At 37.7% G+C, this 24,505-nt stretch overlaps 1 protein-coding gene across 4 annotated transcripts in view; it reads left to right on the top strand.

Moving 5' to 3' along the window:
• SIPA1L2 (signal induced proliferation associated 1 like 2) overlaps nucleotides 1-24,505 on the top strand; it is a 162,673-nt gene that overhangs the window by 50,535 nt on the left and 87,633 nt on the right. For all 4 annotated transcript variants that reach the window (XM_056113579.1, XM_056113578.1, XM_056113577.1 and 1 more), the window contains exons 5-6: nucleotides 4,937-5,040; nucleotides 18,095-18,252. In XM_056113579.1, the coding sequence (XP_055969554.1) occupies nucleotides 4,937-5,040; nucleotides 18,095-18,252 (262 nt within the window). The remainder of the gene's footprint in view (nucleotides 1-4,936; nucleotides 5,041-18,094; nucleotides 18,253-24,505) is intronic.

Raw genomic sequence — 24,505 nt, 5'->3', positions numbered from 1 at the left:
CCTTCCCTTCATAAGTGTGAGTACAGAGAGTGTGGGCTTCTGATGTATACATTTGGAACAAGGGAATGGAGGAGCAGGGCCCCAGGCTGGTGAGTAGTCAGGGGCTGTTTATTTCATCTCTTCCCTTCTTCTCTCTTACAGCATAGCTATATATAAATTGTGAAGGGTGAGGTAAACATAGGCGGGGTTGAACAGATGTAAAGCCCCTTCTTCAGGGGAAGTTCTAGGAGATTAACTTATAGACAAAATCTCATCTGGCACTCATATTACTAGGAGATCCACTCAAGGGTGATACCCCATCAAAGGGTTTATTGCTTCCTCCTTTCTTTAGCTAGTAATCTGTATAAACAGTCATTGAATACTAATATTTCTAGTCATTTTTGTGAACACAGTAAGAGATATAGTAATTAAGCTTAAAGAGTGGCTCTTTCTGAGACATCTTGCTATATATCCCAGACTACAGTTTTAGGCCAGTTAGTCTTTTGTGACCTTGTCAGAGTCCTTATTCAGTTACTTCTATTTGGTTCATGACAGAGTTTATTCCATGACCGTGCTCTTAGCTTGTCCTTTTTCCATGCCAGGGTAGTTTATAGCTTATTCTGGGTCCATCCCAGTCCCTTTCTGGGACCCTCATTTTAAGGGTATTAGGATGTAAGGGAAACTGAGGCTTCAGTCAGGTAAGTGTGATGGATGCCCGGGAGTAAATATTACCTGGAGTCAATTAACTTCCATGTTACAAAAGCATAGCATCAACTATCTTCCAGTGTCTATACAAAAAAGGACATTGCTAAACCATGCAGAGGACTTAAAAGAGAGAGAAAAGCAATGTAGGATTAGGAGTGCCTGATGGAATTGGTGTGTCTTGGGAGCACTGTGATGGGAGTCCTGAGGGAGGAGCAAGGACAAAACAATGTTATCCAACAGTAATACCAGCAGAAATTCCTTAGTGTTTCATGAAGAATCTTTTCATATCTTCTTTCTTGTAGCCTTTCCTCTTCTATTACAACCTTGTTCTAGATCAAACATGACATTCATTTCTCAAAGACATTAGGAACACATTAAGAATATAGGAACACATTCTTTAAGGCTGATTTTATTCCTTTTATTTACCCCTATCAAAAGTCAGAGTGGTGATGGAAAACCTGTTGTATTTTACATTTTAAGAACCTTAGCCCTCTTGTACAGAGCACATAAAGTCTTCAGGGTGCCTTGTGGTCTAGTGCTTTTAAAACTGTTATACTGTCCTCTTGAATTTTTCCACTGTCTTCATTTGGGTGTCCATATTCTTTACTGTAGCACTGTCCTCCCATTGTTCATTGATTTGTTTGAGCAGGCACCAGTAACATCTCCATTGTGAGACTTGTTACTGTTCTTGGCATATCAAATACGCCACAGGGAGCTTGTCAGGCTCTGCATATTCAGATATTCTATTTTTTTTTCTTTTTGCTTTTTGGGTCACACCTGGCAATGCACTGGGATTACTCCTGGCTCTGCACTCAGGAATTATCCCTGGTGGTGCTCAGGGGACCATAAGGAATGCTGGGAATCGAACCCAGGTTGGCCACGTGCAAGGCAAACGCCCTTCCTGCTGTGCTATTGCTCCATCCCCTCAGATATTCTTTACAGTTCTCAAAAATCCTAAATGCCTAATGTTTGTCCCTCCAGACAACTTCTGATCATTGTTAAGAAATTAATTGCTTCTATAAAGGAGAGAGAGAAGTAGATAGATTCTAAATTTTGAAACTCTGAGAGAAAATCCAATTTACTCGTGATAGGAATGGCTAAGTGGGAAGTTTCTTCCCTGTGGGAGTGTCATTGGAATTGGAACTGAGGCAGAGCAGGATTGGTCTTCTGCCTATGCCTTCTGCCTATTCAACTACGGACCATCATTTTCACTTCCATACAACAGGGTTGTACAATGATTTTCAGGTGCCTCTCATAAGTTCTGATCTTTCAGTGTTTTTTTTTTTTTTGAAAGGTTAAGGAAGTCTATCAGATCTGTCAGAAGTACAGCAGAAGATAGAGAGCTGGCATTAGGTCATCTGTGGGCCTTTGTGTGGCCTCTGAACTCAGCACAGTTGGAACTTGACTGTTGAGTAAAGTGTGTTTTGCTCATGCCTCAGCTATGGAAAGATTATGAAATAATATATGGCACACAACTGCAAATAGCCATACTTTTCAGTGAAGTAAGAGAGTTTATATTTAATGAAACTTATTTTGAAAGATGTGGGAGAGAGAAAGGAAGGAAGTATGTGTTCAAGAGAGAACGTGGGCTTCTCCAGAGTGGAAATAGCTAGAAAAGATAAATAGAGACAAACAGTGAGATATTGTTTAAGGGAGAGCACCAGTTTGAAGGGCAAGCCAATAGCCACACATTTTAAAGAAAGATCTGTTATTGAGACTTTTTCGATTTTTTTTTTCTTTTTTCTTGGCAAATTCTCCTCACAAGCCATCATTAGAGGTTCTTGCAAGCTGCCATAGTACTATTCTCAGATAGTCACTACTGACACTACTGACTACTGACTATGTTACATTTGCATTCACCTCTCCTTAAGGGAACACATTCCTCAACAGGAACCATTTTAAGAACTTTGATACATTCTTTAATACTACAATATAGATTTTTTCTACAATATAGACTTTTTTCCATATAGAATTTTTTTCATATAGAATTGATATGAATTTTTTATGATCTAGGACATGTTCTTGATATCGATGTAGCACCAAGCCACTTTAGCTAAAAGTGGTTAAGTGATAACCACTTGTATTTAACCACTTTAATTGATAAGTGGAATGAGATTTTGACATGCTGATTCAAATAATCAACAGATATTGATGTTAATTTTCACAATTCACTGTGAGAAGCAAAGAAGTTTAAGCTTTTCGTTACTAGAGAGATTTCTAAGAATTGTGTTTCACTAGATGCAAATGAAGGTAATGTATTTCTCAGAAAGGACAAAAGGAAGTCCGAAAGTCAGAAGATTTGTGTTCTAGTCTTAATGTCCAGTGACTAGAGACTCTCAGGCAAATCTCTTCTTCATAAGGAATTCTGAGAGAATTGGGCTACTATAATCTTGGATTCCATCTTCAAAATGTTTGTAAAGTGCAAAATGAAATAGAGAAGATCAAAGGAGAGGAGTCACTGTTACCAGAATGGAGTCAGACCCCAGGCCATTTGCTGTCTTTCTTTTCTTTGGTCTGAATGCACAGAATGATAAAACTGGAGACTTCTAGGATGTTACTAATGAGCCAGCTCCGCATTGAAGTCAGTTCTCCATCATTCCTTTATGAGTGCTTGTTCACTCCCAAAACCACATTCATCATCAAGATTCTGAAATTGTAGAACTTTTTTAAAAGTCCTATCAAAAATAGCCTATATATATATATATGTGTGTATATATATATATATATAATGAATAAAGAAGAGAGGGAAAAACCCTTTTATTTGGAACTGGTAGCATATAACTTTTTAGTTATATGCTACCAGGATTAATATCCTCTTTGTGTACAAGTTAAGGTATCTATATCCTTGTGAAATATTTTAAATTGCCCCCTATTCATGAAATTGGCTTCTATGAGAACTCCTTTAGAAGGTGCAAAACTATTATATTAATCCTTGAAATATGTCAGGACTATAGTATTATAAAGGAAAACACTGAAGTCAATGAAGGTTAAATATTTTACTGTTTCAAAAATGTAAAAATTTGGATTAAAGTGATGGTTAACCCAAGATAATGACGGCATTTTCACAACAACAAAATGGACTGAGCTTTGTTTTCACTGGTAAGAAGCAGTGTTTTTCCCTGTTTAAAAGTTAAAAAAATAAACTTACATGTAGGTTGATTGATAAAAGCAGTTCTAAGATCTGTGTACTATTCTTTTCTATTAATCTTTTATTTTCATTTATTTTCATGCAAAGTGTTTTAAAACTAGACCCTAAAATTATTATTTAAATATTTTATAGTGGTTGTATGCAAAGCAAATGCCCTACTGCTGTGCTATCGCTCCAGCTCAAAGTAAAGGCCCTCCCGTTGATCATCGATTTGCTCGAGCGGGCCCAGTAACGTCTCCATTGGAGACTTTGTTGTTACTGTGTCTGGCATATCGAATACGTCATGGGGAGCTTGCCAGGCTCTGCCGTGCGGGTGAGATACTCTCGCTAGCTTGCCGGGATCTGAGTGGTTGTGTGATTTGAGTGTCTATACTCTTAGTATGAGACTATCTATTAACAATGCAGATACGTTTTTAATTTTCAAGAAATTATTATGTTCTTTAGACAACAAATCACTATCTAATGATGTATAGTTTAAGTGTGTGCCAATGAATATCAATAAATTATATTTATTTTTCATAATATTAAACCTATATATCATTGTATAGCCTATTCAGAATAAAATTGCCTGCATTGCTTAAGGTCGGAGCTTGACATTTTGTTCTCAATTTTATTTCAACTGAATCCTGTTTCACTTTTCCAGGGAAGATAGTTCTTAAGTGTAAGCAAGAATTAACTGTAAAAACATGTATAAGTCCACGTATTGCAGGCAAAGATCAATTATGATTTGCACAAAACTTTGAAATAATTGCACCCATATCTGAACTCTTTTCTCCCCTACTAGATCTGTATTCCTCAGGCCAAAAAACACCTGATCCTCAGTGGGATATCAGTCAATATTGGGGAAAGTATAAAACTGGAAAAGAGAGGGAAAACCACAAGTGTAGTAGAATGCCCAGGGTGAGAAAACATGAGAGGTAACTAAGTTCTTTTGTGAACCTGGACTAAGATGTGGTAAAATAGCCTCAAGAGCAGGGTAACCACTGAAATACTAGTCAGTAGAGTTTGGTTGGTTTGCTTTTGTAAGTAGAATTGTCTGTTTTAACCATGATCTAACTCATTTGTCAAATGAGTTCTTAACTGTTTTGTAATCTTTGTTTTTAGCCGATTCTACAGGAACTCATTCCCTCTACACCACATATAAGGATTATGAGCTCATGTTCCATGTATCTACCATGCTTCCCCATATGCCTAACAACAGACAGCAGGTATGTCTGATGGGCCCATAGATTGTGTTAGTGCATTTACAGTTCGCAAACAATTTGCAGGAAAGTATTGTGGTTTCTTTATTTTTGGAAGGCATCTTTGATTTGTTTGTTATTTGGAAGTGCTTGGACTTTCATGATAATACTATTGCACAAGTTTCATTGAGCTTTTTATTACTTATGAAATTTATATTTGCCTTTATTGCTTACTATGTAACCTGAGCTTAGTTTCTACATGTGCATAAATAACTTAGAGAACATACTATTATAATAAAAAATTTTACATAACTAATGTATGGTATGGTTTAATTTTAGGGATTTGATCATATTTGAGTTAAATCCAGAGTTAAAATAAGTTTACTTGCATATTTAGGAAATAGTTTTTGCAGTGTTGCTTAACTGCATGTCTTTCTTCAAATATTTTAACACACTATGGATGACACAGGAACTGCCCAATAAGTATTTGTCAGATGAGTGAAACTTATTTTTTTGTTTTATATTTAATGCTTGAGATTTTCTTATAACGTTGTAGTAAATGCTTAACTGTAATCCCTTGTTATCTTGAATCCTCTAAAGTTTTCATGTAATCAGAGTCCTTCCCACTGTTTTCAGAAACTATCTTTCCATCACGTATCTGTATATTTTTTATGAGATGGAGTTGCAATTTTTAGATTCACTAGATATTAAAAGTTTAAATTATAACAGTGCAGTTGTCCAACAGATAATTGTGAAACATTCAATGCTTAAACACCGTGTGAGTGTTGCTCAGAAAATGGATAGGAGTTACTCATGCCAAAAAAAGTATCAGTTATACATTAGCAGACAAAAAGCCAAGTGGCTTTTGATTCCAGTCGTCCAATGTTGAAACCATGAAACCTTTCCAGCCTCTTAATTACTTGAGTCTTTGGCACTCCCTGATACAGAGCAAACTTTAGAATTTTGAAATCAGCCTGACTTCACTCTCTTAGCACATTGGAGACCTTGCATCTCCACACCTTTCTGTTACATTACAATTAAATTCCATATGATTCTGAGTTCTCTGCCTGAATATTTTTAATGAATTTTTTCAGTTTCTCTGTTTATTCTTGTAATAAATCACAAGAAAATCCTATGCACAGAAAAGTGGAGTCAAGAAGGGAAGTGAAGGTAGTGATATGGAATCAGAGGGTAAGAATGATACATATATGTTTGGGGCCACACCCAGCGATGCTCTGGGGTTATTCCTGGCTCTGTACTTAGAAGCTACTCCTGGCAGTTTTCAGAAGACCAAATAGGATGTCAGGAATTGGAATGTGGGTCAGCTGCATGCATGGCAAGTACCCTACCTGCTATACTATCTCTGTGTCCCTGAATGCTATATTTTTGAGAGTCTCCATGGCCTGGAAGTAGAAATTTGAAACACCCAAAAGCATGACAAAAAACTTCTTCTCTGTTAGAATCCTGTGATTCTAGAACCTTCTTTGGCTCCTTCTTCGAGGATGGAAAACAAAAGAAATTTGAATTAGTCAGCAGAAGAATGTAATTAATAACAAGAATTCTAGAACTATACTTCCTGAATTTGAATATCAGCTCCTAGCTTTATGATTTTGGAACTAGGTCTTCTATATTCTTTTTCCCCACTCAGATGTTCTGTACACCCAAAATCCTACGCAGTACATGGTAAAGTCAGTAAACATTTTTTCAGTAAATTAATGATATTTTTTAGATAGTAATGATAATTAGATGAGGTATGCATTCAAAGCTTTTAAATGAGTGCCTACCACCAATGTGCCCATTCCATTTTTGTTGTTATTTATAATTTATTAGATCTAGAGCATAAATATTTTAGATAACTTAGTTTGCATTTTATTTGTCTGATCCCAGTGCTAATAACCTTAAAGTTAAAGGTTGAGTAGTTAGGAAAGTGCTGATTTATCAGTGACTTCAGAAAATTAATTTTACTTTGACACTTAATATTTTGCTTTTTATAGGTTGTTATCAGAATATTCCATTTGTAGATAAGTGTTGCCACTGTTCAATATTGGAATATTTTCTTTCCACATTTATTCTGAGTTGTACTGACTCTTTCCGTTTCTCTCACCCACCCAGGCTCACAATTATGTTAATCCCAAGGGCAGAAGTGTCTGAAATGACCAGCTGGGTTCATGACTGCAGCTTGAGGCCACAGAACTTAGCAAAGTTAATTGGCCTCTACATGAGTTATGCCTATAACCTTGGCTTCATTAGGAGCATGGTTTTTTAACTGGTCCAGACTTGTCCACAGTAGATCTAATTTCTCTGTTTGTTCTTGTAATAAATCAAGTTGAAAATGGATTCCAAGATATGCTAAAAGTCTTTAGAGAGTTCACTGCAGTTGCAAAAGAATTCAGTGTTTGGAATGTATGACTTATAAGAAAACCTAGCCAGACTTGGGCAATGATAAGAAGCCAGACTCTTAGATTTTCCCTCCTTTTTGAACTTGTTTGGCTGTCTTTCTGCTTTCCCTAGAACTTTCTTCCTATATGCTTTCTTTCTGCTTGTCTTCTCTTGGGGGTCATTAGCATGAAAAGAACTCCACAGATTAGCTTCGAACTTCACTTTGGGAGAGAAAACTTTTCTTCAAACCAAGTGTATAAAACACATCAGGTTAACGTGGTGCCTGGCACATGACAAAGCTTTTTTAAAAATGCACACAAAGGAGCAACAGTACAACATGTAGGGCATTTTCCTTGTACATGGCTGATCTGGGTTCAGTCTTGCCCTGCATCCCCTACGGTCTCCTGAGCACTGCCAGGAGTCCTGAGTGCAGAGCCTGGAGTAATTCTTGAGCATTGCTGGGTGTTACCCCTCCCCCCCCCCAAATGCACACAATATTAGACGTGCTGTGTTTGGAAGAATTGTCTCAGCCTATAAGACCAAGCCCCTCATGATTCTGACATCTCATTTGAAAAATAATGATCTAAGTCTCTCGTGAGGAGCTTGACAGATGTTAAACTACAGATCTATAGAGAGATAAGAGTTAGAGCTTGTGAGCTTTAAGCCAAGCTGGAACCCCTTCTTCCTATAATTTAGACAGATGGTTGACCTTACTTTAAAGAGTTTTGTACTTGCTTCCTTAAGTCCGTAATTGGTACTCCTAAGAAACCCTTGAAATGCTGGGGGAATTCACCTCATTAAGCACTTGCAGGGCCTGACTCTACTTGTGTTCACCTATAACTAGTAATGTGTAATTTTATTTGAAGATTTGTTTGAGGAAAAAGCTTGTTCAGATTTCTGTGTTTAGATTTCTTTCATATCACCTAACTAGAAATGCAAGCTTGTGCTAGAGAATAAGGCTTCAGTTTAGAATAAGGAGTTATATTGCTCAGAGTCAGAGGAGTAATGTACTTATCTCCATACGTTGTTCTTTTATTGACTGTTATTAAATCATTAAAAATACAAAACTTCAGTTTCCATTTATAACATACTCACTTTAGTCTAACTAGTGTGTAGACTTTATACTTTGCTCTCTGTAAAATATTTATGTTATATAATATTTCATATTAAAATTAAATATTTTATATTGATTATATTAAATGATAAATCAGGGATGAATCCTGGAAACAGCCATTAAATTGGATAAGATTATCTTGGAGATCTGAGATAGGTGCTGCTAATTAGCATTCCCTTTGTGGGGGTTTTTAACAAAGGCTTTCCTTCTCTAAGTATAGATCTTTTGTTTCATGTGGTAATGTGTATTGGTTCTCTCTCTTATTATTCAGACTTATTATTCAAGTTCACTTTTCTGTGCCTCTCCAGGCCTCTCCACAGGAAATGCTAGATAATCTCTTAAAAATCAAAGCAAATTTCTGACCTCTTGTGCAAACTATTTAGAGAGTATCCCAGGGGACCCGTGGAGAGTGTTGCATGTGTTTTATGTGTACCCATGCAAAATGAAAGTTTTCTGAGGGAGGAGAGAGGCTACACCTCTATCTCAAAGGAGAAATTTCCCAAGCCAGGGACTCGCAAATGCAAAATACATGGGCAGAAACAAGTTGGTACTGGAGAGAGATCTGTAAGGGAAGGGGTAAGTGGTAAGGAATAGGGAGCAGAAAAATCAGCAAGAACAATACAAAGAATTCTTAGAATACCCCTTCTATTGACAGGTCTTTTAAATTCCAATCAAAGAACTAAGATTCAGAAGTTGTCATTTTTTTTTTGTTTGGGGGCCACACCTCATCAGCTTTAGGTATTTGACCTCACAGGGATCTCTCCTGATGAGCTCAGGGAACCATCCTATGTGCAAGGGATCGAACCCGGTCAGTGAAGTACAAAGCAAGTATATATTTACTTTTTTTTTTTCCAATTATGCATCTGTCTCTCTGCATTTTAGAACTTGTAGTAGAATGATCATGAAATATCGCATTTTTCTCTTTAAAATCATGTCAGTTTTCATCTATTTGCTGTAAGTCAAGAGGCTCCAGAGAGCTGCCTTCTCCAGTTTCAAATTTAGGTTTCTCTTCACTGGCATTACTTGGAAAATCCTTCTGAATTACATCCTGTTTCTCTTTCCTATTGTGCAGCCTACTTTCCTCCTCCACTTCAGAATTAGATGTTAAGTGTTTTTTCTTCATTTTGTTAGATTAAAAAGGAATTCAACAGATGAACATATTTGTACAGAAGCTGGTTGGTCTGACCTAGTTCAGCATTAAGTTGTTTTTGATCTCAGGACGGCTGCTTGACAGTTGTTTGTTTTTACTTGATGTTGACTGTCACACCAAGTTAAAACTGGTTTTTTGAAGCCCTGAAGTTTGTTTAAGGAATTGAGACTAAACCCAACGGTTGCTATTTCTGTAGCATCTGTATGCTTTTTTTTTCCCTGTGGAATTGGGTGAAGAATCACATTTTCACTTTCCTTGTCATAACAAGAGCTTATTCCTGTTTCACAGCTTAAATCAAGTGTTGGAAATGTAGTAGAGTTGACTATGTAAATCTGTCTAATGAAATATTTATTAACTCACTCTTTTACTTGGAGACACTCAGTTATCTCTCTAGGCACCAAAATACTAGGGCGCTTCACATGTCTCAAAAGGAATCAGCCCATGAAAATGTGGTTCCATTAATGCTGAAACAGGTTATGCCAGAGATGTCCTCCTAATCAAGGAGCTCCTTTCATGTTTTGGTGCACTACATTCACTTATGACTTACTGTAACCTTTCCCTTCTGGTTACAAACAATTTCATTGACCAGTTTGGGGGGAGGGGAATTAGCTTTACATCATAAAATCCAAGAAATTACATAGGTTATTTAATGTTTAACAACATCTTGGGAAAAAAGCAGTGAAAAATATGCCTATTTACTTCCCAGAAGTTGTATTTCTTTCTTCTTTTTTTTTTTATTCTTTTTTTTTCCCTTTATTTTATTTTATTTTTTTTAAAGTTGTAGATTTACAATTTTTTGTGCTTTGGTTCCAATTATACAATGATCAGATACCCATCCCTCCACCAGTGCCCATTTTCCACCACCATGGATAATATCCCTCCCACCCCCATCCCCCCATCCCCCCTGTCTCTGTGGCAGGGCAATCCCCTGTGTTCTCTCTCTCCTTTTGGGTGTTGTGGTCTGCAAAAGAGGCATTGAGTGGCAAACATGTTCAGTCCATAGTCTACTTTCGACATGCATCTCCCCTCCTGGGAGGATCCTCCAAACATCCTTTATTTGGTGCTCCCTTCTCTATCTGAACAGCCCTTTCCTCTAGGATACCCGGATGGCCTCTAAGTTATGGAGTAATCCTCCTGGTGCTGATCTCAGCTATTCTTGGGTATTAATCTCATACTTTGTTACTTTATATCCCCCAGATGAATGCAATCTTTCTATGTCTATCCCTCTCTTTCTGATTCATTTCGCTTAGCATGATACTTTCCATATTGTACCACTTGTATGTAAATTTCATGACTTCATCTTTTCTAACAGCTACATAGTACTCCATTGTGTAGATGTACCAAAGTTTCTTTAACCAGTCATCTGTTCTTAGGCATTCAGGTTTCTTCCAGTTTCTGGCTATTGTAAAGAGTGCTGCAATGAACAAACAAGTGCAGATGTCACTTCGACTATACATTTTTGCCTCTCTGGGATATATTCCCAGGAGTGGTATTGCTGGGTCAAATGGGAGCTCAATTTCTAATTTTTTGAGAATCGTCCATACTGTTTTCCAGAAGGGCTGAACCAGTGGACATTCCCACCAACAGTGAAGGAGTGTCCCTTTCTCGCCACATCCACGCCAGCATCGGTTGCTTTTGTTCTTTTGAATGTGGGCCAGTCTCTGAGGTGTGAGATGGTATCTCATTGTGGTTTTGATCTGCATCTCCCTGATGATTAATGATGTAGAGCATTTTCTCATGTGCTTTTTTGCCATTCGGATTTCTTCTTTGAGAAAGTTTCTGTTCATTTCATTGCCCCATTTTTGGATGGGGTTGGATGTTTTCTTCTTGTGGAGTTTAACCAGTATTTTGTATATCCTGGATATCAACCCCTTGTCAGATGTGTATTCGGTGAATATCCTTTCCCATTCTGTAGACTGTCTTTGTATTTTGGTCACTGTTTCTTTGGAGGTGCAGAAGCTTCTTAGTTTAAGATAGTCCCATTTATCTATCTCTGTTTTCACTTGCTCGGCCAGTGGCGTGGCATCTTTGAAGATACCATTAGCTTCAATGTCATGGAGGGTTTTGCCAACTTTATCTTCAATGTACCTTATGGTTTCTGGTCTGATGTTGAGGTCTTTAATCCATTTTGATCTTACTTTTGTACATGGTGTTAGGCAGAGTTCTGAGCCTATTTTTTTGCATGTAGCCGTCCAGTGATGCCAACACAATTTATTAAAGAGGCTTTCCTTACTCCACTTCACATTACTTGCACCTTTATCAAAGATAGATGAGCATATGATTGAGGAGAGATGTCAGTGTATTCAACCCTGTTCCATTGGTCTGCAGTTCTGCCTTTGTTCCAGTACCATGCTGTTTTAATTATTACTGCTTTGTAGTACAGTTTGAAGTTCGGGAGGTTGATTCCTCCTATTTTCTTTTTCCCAAGAATTGCTTTAGCTATTCGTGGGGGCTTATTGTTCCATATAAATTTCAAGAGTGTTTGCTCCATTTCTTTGAAGAATGTCATGGGTATCCTTATAGGGATTGCATTGAATTTATACAATGCTTTCGGTAGTATTGCCATTTTGACAATGTTAAGTCTCCTGACCCATGAGCAGGGGATATCTTTCCATTTCCTCATGTCCTCTTTTATTTCCTGAAGTAGCGTTTTGTAGTTTTCTTTGTACAGGTCCTTTACTTCCTTAGTTAAGCTGATTCCTAGGTACTTGATTTTCTGGGGCACAATTGTGAATGGGATTGTTTTTTTCATGTTGCTTTCTTCTCTCTCACTGTTTGCGTAGAGGAAAGCCATGGACTTTTGGGTATTGATTTTATAACCTGCAACTTTACTATACGAGTCTATTGTTTCTAGGAGTTTTTTGGTGGAAGTTATTGGGTTCTCTAAGTAGAGTATCATATCATCTGCGAATAGTGAGAGCTTGATTTCTTCCTTTCCTACCTGAATGCCCTTAATATCTTTTTCCTGCCTAATCGCTATTGCAAGTACTTCCAGTACTATATTGAACAGCAGTGGAGAGAGTGGGCATCCCTGTCTCGTCCCTGATCTTAGAGGGAAGGCTCTCAGTTTTTCCCCATTGAGGATGATGCTTGCTGTAGGCTTGTGGTAGATGGCTTTAATTATGTTGAGGAAGGTCCCCTCTATACCCATTTTGGCTAGGGTTTTCATCATAAAGGGGTGCTGGATCTTATCAAATGCTTTCTCTGCATCTATTGATATGATCATATGCTTTTTATCTTTTCTTTTGTTGATATGGTGGATTATGTTGATTGATTTCCGAATGTTAAACCATCCTTGCATCCCTGGGATGAATCCTACTTGGTCATGGTGTATGATCTTTTTAATGAGTAGTTGGATTCTATTTGCTAGTAGTTTGTTGAGGATCTTTGCATCTGTGTTCATCAGGGATATCGGCCTGTAATTCTCTTTCTTTGTGGTATCTCTGTCTGCTTTTGGTATCAGTGTGATATTTGCTTCGTAGAAACTGTTTGGAAGTGTTTTTGATATTTCAATTTCATGAAAGAGCTTAAAGAGCATTGGGAGTAAGTCCTCTTTAAAGATTTGGAAGAATTCACTAGTGAATCCATCCGGGCCAGGATTTTTGTGCTTGGGGAGACTTTTTATTACCATTTCAATTTCCTTGATGGTGATAGGTCTGTTCAGGTATTCCAGGTCTTCTTGGTTCAGCCTTGGGAGTCTGTAGGAGTCTAGGAATTTATCCATTTCCTCGAGGTTTTGATGTTCCGTGGCATAAAGCTTCTCAAAGTACTCCCTGAGGATCCTCTGAATTTCTGTGGTTTCTGTTGTAATGACCCCCTTTTCATTTCTGATTCGGTTTATTAGGGTTTTCTCTCTCCCTTTCTTTGTGAGTTTTGCTAGCGGCTTATTGATCTTGTTAATTTTCTCGAAGAACCAGCTCTTGGTTTCATTGATCTTTCGGATTGTTTTTTGGGTTTCCATCTCGTTAATCTCTGCTCTGAGTTTTATTATTTCCTTTCTCCTGTTCGGGTTGTGCTACTTTTTTTGGTCCTTCTCCAAGCTCTTAAGCTGTGAGGTTAGGTTACTTATGTGTGCTCGCTCCTCCTTCCTGAGGAATGCTTGTAGAGCTATAAACTTTCCTCTTAACACAGCCTTTGCTGTGTCCCATAAGTTTTGGTAACTCGTGTTCTCATTTTCATTCGTTTCTAGGAATCTTTTGATTTCCTCTTTGATTTCCTGTCTAATCCACTCGTTGTTCAATAGCGCACTGTTTAATTTCCAGGTGTTTGATTTAGGTATTTCTTTCTTCTTGATGGAGAAGGCCACACTCCAGAAGACTTCCAGCTTAGTCCTGGCTTTGTGTTCAGGGATCACTCCTGTCAGGACTTCGGGACCATCTGCAATGCAAGGGATCAAATTTAAGTTGACTGTGTGCAGGTCAAATGCTTTACCTGATGTACTATCTCTTCATCCTTATTTTTGTTTCCTCAATCTCTTAAGTTTAGAGTCTAAACAATTCCACACATCCTCTTAATGGATGAAGTATTTGTTTTTCTTATTTCATTCTCTTACAGAGAACTTTAGATTTTATTCTTTTCAAAAATCTCCATTTGTGCATTCAAAAAAAAATCTGTGGGCACTGCATGATGCATGCATTTGATGGCCTGGACACCTCTGGTCCTCCGCAGACCTCCCCAGGTTGAGGTATAGGACATAGGTGTGATTGGTCATTTACAGAGATAAAACATTTGGCAGAGACAATTCTCTTGGGGAAACACTCTGTCTCCCAGGGACATCTACATTACTTCTGTCTTTCCTTCTAGTTGTATATGTTAAACAATTAAGTTTACTTCTTATTAATACTTGCAGTTGTTTGGATAAACACAGTAAGAGACAAAGATCCAAAAATCTAGTTCTATCAGCTCTGAGATCAAGAAAGGCTTTTATGTAAATACTGAATAAGTCTCTTCAGGCCAGTTTAGCTTGTCCTTCCCCATGGAGGTCCTGTCTCTTAAGTCATAACAGCTTGCATCAAGACCATGCATTTATGCTTTCTAGACTGTCCCATTTTGATGTAGGGTAGCTTTGCCACTTGCCCTGGGTCTATACCAGTCCCATTGTAGGACCTCTTTTTTTTTGGTGTTGAGAGCTACAGCAACTGAAGCCTGAGTCAAGTATTTATGATAAATGCCCAGGAGTAGATTTATTTCAGAGTCAATCAACTCCCAAATATTAGAAGCATAGCATTAACTGTCTCTGTTTAACCAAAGAACATTGCTCTATAGTAAGATAAAAAGTCAATAGGGGAAATAAAAAAGCAGGTACAAATACAAAACATTTCAAATATAAGTAATCAAGACTAATATTTGGGGAACTATGACAATGGTAGGTAAAATATAAAAGAAAGGTTAAAGATAAACTTTAAATTAGGGCTGCTAGCAAGAGCATGATAATCCTTTCTGGAAGAAGGAAAAGGGACAATTCACAAATAAAGCCTAAAACACTTAGGGTTAATATCTAACACCATCTACCCCCCAACTCTTAATTTTTTTCCCACAGAATGTGTTGTGTGACCACAGTTAAATTAACTAGACTTCTAAAATCTATTTTGATCCATTTTATAAAGCAAAAAGTTTGCTTAGAAACAGTGTGCACACTAAGTAGTTTGCCATGTTGCGGAGGTGTATCCGGCTTTTCGGAAAGTTTCCTTTAACTTGTACTGTAAACATTCTTGTGGTACACTATGGCATTAGACTCAATATGGGAGGAGGGGTATGATAGGAACATGGGATAAGAATATGGATAGGAATGGGATAGGAACATGGGATAGGAATAGCTTTTACATTTGCTATTGCAGTAGCCTGGAGCACTAACAGGAGTCCGTTCCTGCCATGTATGTTTAATTGAGATGCCGGCCAACATGAGGGTGACACTGCAATCCCTCAGGAAGGAGGACCTCAGCCTTCACTGTGTGGCCTTGCCTTTTATGAGCTTCCGCTTCTATTCATCCACCTCAGAATACATGGATTTCAAGGAGTGTAAAGTATAAACTAATTATGTTCAGTGTTGAACATGCATGTTGAACACAGTGTTAGGCATTTTGGCTGTATTCTTTTAACTCTTCATTTATTTTGAGCTCCCCTCGTCCTATCACAAGATGTAAGAATCATCTCTTTTTTTACTTCTTGGGAGAAGCCTGCTATCTTAGTCTGCTACAAATTTCATCTTGTCTATTGGTGTTTGTTTTAGATACTTACCCTTGCTTCTGTTTTCTTTACATGGAATGTTTATTGTGGTTAACATCTGTGCCCATTATTGTATGGGTAAATAATAGTAACACAATGAATATGACCTAGTTTGCTACTGATTTATTTTACATGCACTGGGAATGGCATGTTTTACTTAAATCTAACAAATATTTTAAAACTACAGAGGGTCCTATATTAATATATTTTAGCACATACTATTAAATTTTACTCAGTAAGGTATTTTAATGTATTTATAGCTTAACCTTGGGGATTTAAATAGGCAGTTTCCAGCATGAGAACCAGTCATTTAACTGGTATCCAGGGAACTCTGAAAAAATGAAATTTTTTTTATCATTTTTCCAGGTGCAGATCTTTTATCATGCCAAGTTACAAGTTGGGGGATCTAGCATTGAAATCCTTTATATGAGTTTAAAAAAACTCTTGAAGGTTGAACTAATAATTGTACAGAGAAGTATGCTCCATAGGTGCCAAGTAAATTTCAATAGCAAACTTATTGTCTTTGTCATTGTTGGTAAAGAGACTCACTATCTGAAATGATCCCATTTCTGCTGTAACCCAAACAACTGATATATGGAGTATTGTATCTGGGTCTTTTGTTTGTTTGTATGTTTTGGTTTGGGGGCTACAGTTGGTTGTGCTCAAGACTTACTCCAAGCTCTGTGCTGTGGGATCATTCCTGGCAGGGCCTGGAGAACCATATGTGGGGCCGGGGTTTTAAATCAGGTTAGCCTTATGCAAAGGCAAGCACCTTAAGGGTTTTGTGTTTTGTTTCTTTGAGTGGTTTTATTTTCCTTTTGGGATTTAGTTTTGTATATTTATTGACACTAAAATAGCACAAAGTTTGTCAGGAGGTTCTATGGCCTTACTTGCATAGAGTGCTCTGTATGTGAATTTATGAACTGGTATTCAGAGGTGGTCATGATTTTTAATGTGATTATGACTGCATATTATATCATTTGTTTACTCATTTTTTTATATCTTTATCTTTGGGCAAGCCATTATAAGCTAGAAAGTCAAATTTCATTAAGGTGCATCCTCTGCCTACAGGCTGACTATGACCTGATGCAGAGGTAAACCAACAGTTAGGATAGAACATAGCAACTGACACAGATAGGCCTGGGTCTGTGGGTGGAGCAGAAACAACACAGCCTGCCAAGGAAGTTCCTTTCATATGAAGTGATATCTGGGCAAAGACCTGAGTTGTCTGGGAGAAAATTGGGTGAAGGTGGCATCCTTTTCAAAATGAACATCAAAAGTCAAGATGTTGGGGCCAGAGGGATAGTAAAGTTGGTACGGTGCTTGCCTGGCTTGCAGCCAATCTAGATTTGATCTCAGCACTGCATATAGTCTCCTGAGCCTCTCCAAGAGTGATCCTTAAATACAGAGTCAGGAGTAAGTCCTGAGTACCTCTGGGTGTGCCCTGCCTCAAAAATAAATAAATAAATAAATAAATAAATAAATAAAGACAAGAAAAGGTAAAGGATAAAGATCCTGTTGAAATTACTGCTCAGGAACTGCCTCTTTCCTGCCACCTTTGTGATTTAGAAGATTTGGTTCCACTAGGTTTTCCAGTCTGTGTATCTTTTTCTGAGTTACAAATGTGGTACTTTGGACGTATTATCCACCAAAACAACAGTATTCTGTATTTTTGTTACAGAAATACAGTGTTACTCTGGGAGTACACAATGTAAGTGAAGGCTCCTGGATTTAGTAGTCTAACAATTCTGTGTCTGACTTGGAACATATCTCTTCTTTATAAGTTGAAGAGTTTAAACAGTAAAATTCCTTGAAGTATTTTGAATTCCATTGTGCTGTAATTTTAAAAAAATTATATTAAAGCTGAAAATGGAAGAGAATACAAGTTGAACTTTAAAAACAAAGATGAACTTAAATATTGGGTTTTCCTTACTGTAGGTCTTTTGGACACAGTTTTTTTTTCCTTTTTCTTTCTTTTTTTTTTTGTATCTTTTTTATTGAATCACTAAGACAGACCCTTACAAAGTTGTTCATGATTAGATTTCAGTCCTACGGTATTATTTTTCTTGTACTGTGCCACATTTATGTATATTCACATCCAAAGAATGACACTGCTTCTCTAAATAAATTGAAAAATGAGTGAATTATACAAAATCACATACTTTATTTTCACAGAAAACTTAGTAATATGTCTATGTTCATTTTCTTGACAGCTTTTGAGGAAAAGGCATATAGGAAATGATATCGTGACCATTGTCTTTCAAGAGCCTGGAGCACTTCCTTTCACTCCAAAGAATATCCGGTCCCATTTTCAGCATGTCTTTGTCATAGTCAAAGTGCACAATCCATGTACTGAAAATGTGTGTTATAGGTGAGTCATTTATCATCAACTTTTTATTCTCCCAGGTTTCATTCAACTAAATATCTTTGCCCAAAATATCTTTGTTTTCCAGTTATTCTGTAATTATCCTTTTCTTCCTAATAATGTTTTCCACTTTATTAACTCAACTGTTCTAAAGTGACTTCTCTTCATTTTAAAAAAAAGTGAAATGTCAAAATTGTTGGTTCCACATTTTACCCTTAAAAGCTGCAACAAGCTAATGCTTTGTGGGCTATGGGTAAAAAAGAATAGATCTTTGACCTCACGTTGAATCTATTTCTGCTACTCATCACAATACTTTGTACAATTTTGGGGGGAGCCTTTAATTCCTTCTTTTAAAAATAATGATAATATTTCAGTGTATATTTCCAAAGAATAAATAACAGAAATATGCAAAATATCAAATGCTGTTTCTGGTACTTGCCAAAAGTTATTTATGTGTTTCACCTTCAGTATAAGTTGCCAGTTCAGCACCCAGCATAGGTGGAGTAAAAAATATTTGAGTTTTGAGAGAGTGGTGGTGCATAGGAAGTCGGTAGAGCAAGAGTATGTAAGCCAACAGTTCTTAACTTGTGTTTTAACTCACAGTCAGTTTGTTCAGTTTAGCAATTGTCTGGCCTTTTGTGGGGTAGAGTGGGATATGCTTATGTAAGGACACTAATTTACTGAGGCATGTGAATACTTTCCACCTGGGAGGACATCTTCTACAACAGCTGAATAAGCACCTATTGGGCAAATGCTCAGAACCATCTTAAAGTTACATTAAAAAAATATAATAATCTATTTTGTATAAAGTACATGCTTAAAATAGAAAATGTTTGCTCAAATAGTAAATTGACTGATTCTGAGATTGCATCTGATATGTGGTGATTATGAAGAATAATTTTAAATGAATCTTGGTAATGTATTGAAACATGCCTGAGGCTTCATTATACTTGGTGAATTTTATTGGCTGCTGTTTTTACATTAAAACAACTATTTTTAATTAATTTCACTCTATATGCTTATAGCATGAGGTGTTTCATTAGTATGAAAAATCTTGAAAATAAGTAATTTCATTTTTAAAAAGTAATATTATTCTTTCAAGTTTTTTTTCTTATTTTTATTTTAAAAACTAGGAGAGATGTTTTGTGACCAGTATATGTGTGAATCTTACCTATAAACTAAGTGGATTACTTATGTTTACTATGAAAGATAGCATATGTAAATCATTTATCATTGAAGTCTTTAGCTTTTAAGAAATTAAAATGTGTCATTAAATTGTTTTTATTAATGAAATTCTAATAAAGTCAATAGAGCATCTCAGATTTCTGAAAGTTTCTCATAAATGGGCTGGAGCGATAGCACAGCAGGTAGGACATTTGCCTTAAACGCAGCCAACCCAGTAATCCAAGTTCAATTCCTCCACCTTCGATTCCTCTGTTCCTCTTGGAGAGCCCTGCAAGCTACCGAAAGTATCTCGCCCATATGGCAAAGCCTGGCAAGCTACCCATAACGTATTTGATATGCCAAACACAGTAACAACAAGTCTCACAATTTTACTGGACCTGCTCAAGCAAATCAATGAACAATGGGAGGAGAGTGACAGTGACAGTGACCTCATAAGCATTCTGATTGATTATACAGAAAAATGTTGTATTTCTTAAAGAATCAGTAAGAATTTTCTAGAATTACAAAGTAAGATCAGTTCTAAGTATAATTGCCAGGGTATGAACACAACCCAAATTGCCAACAACAGATGAATGGATAAAGAGATTGTGAGATATATATATCCACGGTATATATAGTCACAGGAAAGATAAAATCATGCTGTTCACTGTAAACAGATTAAACTGAAGGGTGTCATGGTAAATGAAGTAATTCAGAATGAGGACAAATACAGGATGATTTTACTCACCTGTATTATGTAGAGAAACAAAATAAGGCTGGACTTGACCAAATGTTGGCAAACTCTAGCCTGGATTTTAGAACTGAGAATGCTAAGTAAGGAGGGGAGTACATGTGTATGTTTGTTGGGTTTGGGGTGGGGAGTGAGGGTTCAGGAAGTGATGTTGAGAATGATTGGAGGTAGAATAATGACAATTGAGGGACTTGGACACTTAGTTGATATAAAGGTGTGGTACTAGTATACACTAAAATAGAGTCAGCACTATTGTAAGCATGTGACTCAAATCACAATTTTTAAATGAGTTTGCTCAGGAGGCGTGATATGAGGACAGACACATTGGTGGAGAGAAGCTGACTTTGTTAGTAGATTTGCATTGGACCATTTTATGCTTGAAAGTCTACTATTCACAGTTGCTAAATCTTGATGCCTAAATCAAAAACAAAGAAAAAATATCCCCGTGGCATGTGAATTCAATTTCCAGGGGATGATAAAATATAGATTCCTATTTTCACTGGAGTGATAGCACAGCTGGAGTGATAGCACAGCGGTAGGGCGTTCGCCTTACAAGTGGCCAACATGGCCGACCCAAGTTCGATTCCTCCGCCCCTCTCGGAGAGCCCGGCAAGCTACCGAGAGTATTCGATATGCCAAACACAGTAACAGCAAAGTCTCCAATGGAGACATTACTGGGCCTGATCTAGCAAATCGACGATCAACGTGAGGGCCTTTAAATTTAAAAATTTTCACTTACCTATGCATTTCAAGAGATTGGTGGTTGCAAAAAACTCAGGCAGACTCTCACTGAACTTTCTTGAGCTTTTGTCATGTGGAGTGGGGATGAGTTGTGGCTGATGAAGCCCCACAATAGCACTTAGTGTAGATACATTAAGACCAGCCACTTGGTTGCAGTGACCTCCTCTGAGAAAACTGTGCTGCCAAGCAAGTGCACATGTCTACAGATACAGAAGAGACTGCTCCCACGTTGCAGCAGTAATTTGCATCATGGCCCATGAATGCAGCAGAAGTCCCCAGAAAAACTGCTGAGTCCACTTGAACCTAGAGCTAAGTAAAGAGGGCAGAGTCCCAAAGTTTTTATTATAAAATTTTAGCCTGGTAATTTTATCGGCAAGAGGGAAGACCGGCAATCCACTTCCAACAGTACTCAGGGCTTACTCCTGACTATGGAGTAAAGGATCATCAATCAGGGATCAATCCCAATACTTCTCAGGGGAACATATGCAGTGTTTGTGGGGTCACCATATGCAACACAAGGGCCTTGCTCCTCTACTTTCTCTGAACAAAACCAGAGATACATTAAATTATTTTTATTGTGCTTTAAGTTTCATGACAGTGAGATTTTTTTTAAAGCAAGCTTAAGTAACTGCCTGGCTCTTAAAACAAGATTCTATAGAGGCTGGAGTGATATCACAGCAGGTGGGGCATTTTCTTTGCACACAGCTGACCCGGGTCCGATCCCCAGTATCCTGTATGGTCCCCCAAGCATCACCAGGAGTGATTCCTGAGTGCAGAGGCAGGAGTAAGCCCTGAGCATCACCGGATGTGACCCAAGAAACATAAAAAACAATAACAACAAAAGCCCAAGATCCTATATATTTAATAGTTGTTTCCAGTGCAAGGCTAATTTTAAGGATTTATGTGTATACTTTCCAACATAGTCTTTTCAAAATACATTCCTTAGATGTTGATAAAGTACACTTCTTTTCAGTGTTGTAGCTAACTGTTAATTTAAAATGAGGCACTATCTACAGAAGTGATGACTTCCATTTCAGAAAATTTAATGTGTAACCTCTCTTGACAAAATTAGCTAATAAAATGTTAAATCATGCACTGGAGAAATAATACTTTGGGCGGGACACTTGGCACTGCATGTAGCCAATCTAGGTTCAATCCCCTGCATCATATATGGTCCCCTGATTCCCACCTCGAGTAATTCCTGAGCACAGCTAGGGATAAACCCTGAGCACTACCAGTGTAATCCCCAAGCAAAAATAAATAAATACATAAATACATAAATAAATAAAATGTTGAATCATTGACTTTGAAAACAATTCTGAGAGGACTAGGGACATAGTTTAAAGGTCTGGAGTGCATTCCTGACATGCAGGTGGCCTGGAGGTCTGGCCACAGCACTGCATGCCTCCCTGTGCTTGATCACCGGGTATGACCCTGGTAACTACCGAGCTCCCTGAGTACTGCTTACAGTGCCATGCCCTCCAAAATAAGGGTTGTGATAATAATGATTATACTGCAATAATAATAATGAATCACTTCACTTGTATCACTTGTCATCCTGTTGCTCATTGATTTTCTCGAGCAGGCGCCAGTAACGTCTCCATTCATCCCTGCCATGTGCTAGTGTAGCCCAATGGCACCAGCTTGCTCCAGGAACTTGAAGAGCATCAAATTGTTTGTTCATATAATGAATATGAAAACAGTTTGGATAGTAATAGTTTTACATAGATTATTTTGTGTGGGACTGGAGCAATAGCACAGTGCGTAAGGCGTTTGCCTTGCACGCAGTCAACATGGCCCACCTGGGTTCGATTTCTCTGCCCCTCTCACAGAGCCCAGCAAGCTACCAAGAGTATCTCGCCCCAGGGCAAAGCCTGGCAAGCTACCCGTGGCGTATTTGATATGCCAAAAACAGTAATAACAAGTCTCACAATTTGTTGTGAGATGTTACTGGTGACCACTCAAGCAAATCAATGAATAACGAGAGAACAGTGCTATACATTGCTATACAGTGCTATTTTGTGTGATTCCCCCACCTAGAGTGATCGCTGAACACAGCTAAGAATAAACCCTGAGTACTACCAGTCTAGTCCCCAAGAAAAACAAAAATAGATAAAATGTTAAATCAGTGATTTTTGAAAATAATTGTGAACAGAGCAGGGACATAGCTTTAAATAAAGGTGTGGAGTGCAGACGTTTGGGGATGGCACTATTTTACCTCCATTTTATAGAAGATGAAATCAAGGCACAAGGTTTATATGACTCAACAACTTAAGTTTCTCAGAAGCTGTGGAAACTGGAATCCCAACAAAGGCCATTGGATTCAGGAGTCTGCTCATCAACACTTTACTTTCCTTAAACCTTTTCTCTTGGAAGGGTTAATATCTAAGTCATCAGCAAGTACCAATGATTTATTTAAGTAAAATAAGTTCAGAAATATTTTTGTTTCAGGATAGTATGAATTGACCTAAATCCAACAAAATATTTCTTCAGATCTCATCTCTGCTTTAAAAACTTAAGGATAATATTAATGTATTCAGGAATCTCTAGTTGATCCCCATTCCCAGAATATATAGTAATTATTGAATAGCTATAGATAAAATCTGATATTTTCCTTGCATAACTTTGACCTGGATGTATAAGATTCAGTTTCTTAAGCAAGAATGTGTGTCATACTGTAGAGGAGATGCACAGTTAAGAAGTGGGATCAATAACTCGAACAAATAGATTTGCCCTTTGAAAAGATGATCTTTGGTCTGTAGAGATAGGACAGCGGGTAGGACAATTGCCTCTGCATGTGGCTGACCCAGGTTCAGTTCCCCAGCATTCCATATGGTCCCCCTAGCCCTTCCAGGAGTGATTCCAAGTGCAGACCCAAGAGTAACCCCTGAGCAGGGCTGGAGCAATAGCATAGCGGGCAGGGCATTTGCCTTGCACACGGCGGACCCAGGTTCAATTCCCAGCATCCCATATGGTCCCCTGAGCAGCGCCAGGGGTAATTCCTGAGTGCAGAGCCAGGAGTAACCCTTTGCATCACCAGGTGTGAACCAAAAAGCAAAAAAAAGAGTAACCCCTGAGCATTGCCAGGTATGCCCAGTCCCCAATCCCCCAAAAAGATTATCCTTCTTTACTCCCAGTAGAAAACCAGGTGTTTTTTTTTTTTAGCTCATTTAGGTTTAAAACGTCTTATATGATAAGATAGCAGCTTGAAATTGTCCAAGTTTAATACAAAAAGTAGTTCTGCACATTTTCAGATATATACTTGTGGAAATCTTTGATCATTGACAAGAAAACCAAATGTAAGAAAAGTGATCACAAGTTATTGTGTCCAATATTGGGGGGATAGTCTAATGTAAAGAGAGACCACTGAAGTTTATTAACTGTTATAAAGAGGAACCAATAAGTATGGTTAAAGTAGTTACATATCCATAGAGGTGCCTTTGGGAAAGCTCACTAGAAGTTGACATGTGTGGACAGATTTTTTTTTCCAGTATAGAATGTCCATTTATAGGATAGTAGCAAGGGAATGATGGCTCAGGTGTTGTACCATAGATCAATTTCTTTGTTTACCTTGGCATAGAAAATAGCAACTCAGACAGAAAT

The sequence above is a fragment of the Sorex fumeus genome, unplaced genomic scaffold (genome assembly GCF_029834395.1).
Source record: "Sorex fumeus unplaced genomic scaffold, SorFum_2.1 ptg000021l, whole genome shotgun sequence".
Taxonomy (NCBI): Eukaryota; Metazoa; Chordata; class Mammalia; order Eulipotyphla; family Soricidae; genus Sorex; species Sorex fumeus.
The sequence above is the reverse complement of the archived record's forward strand: the minus strand, read 5'-3'. Positions and strand labels throughout refer to the sequence as shown.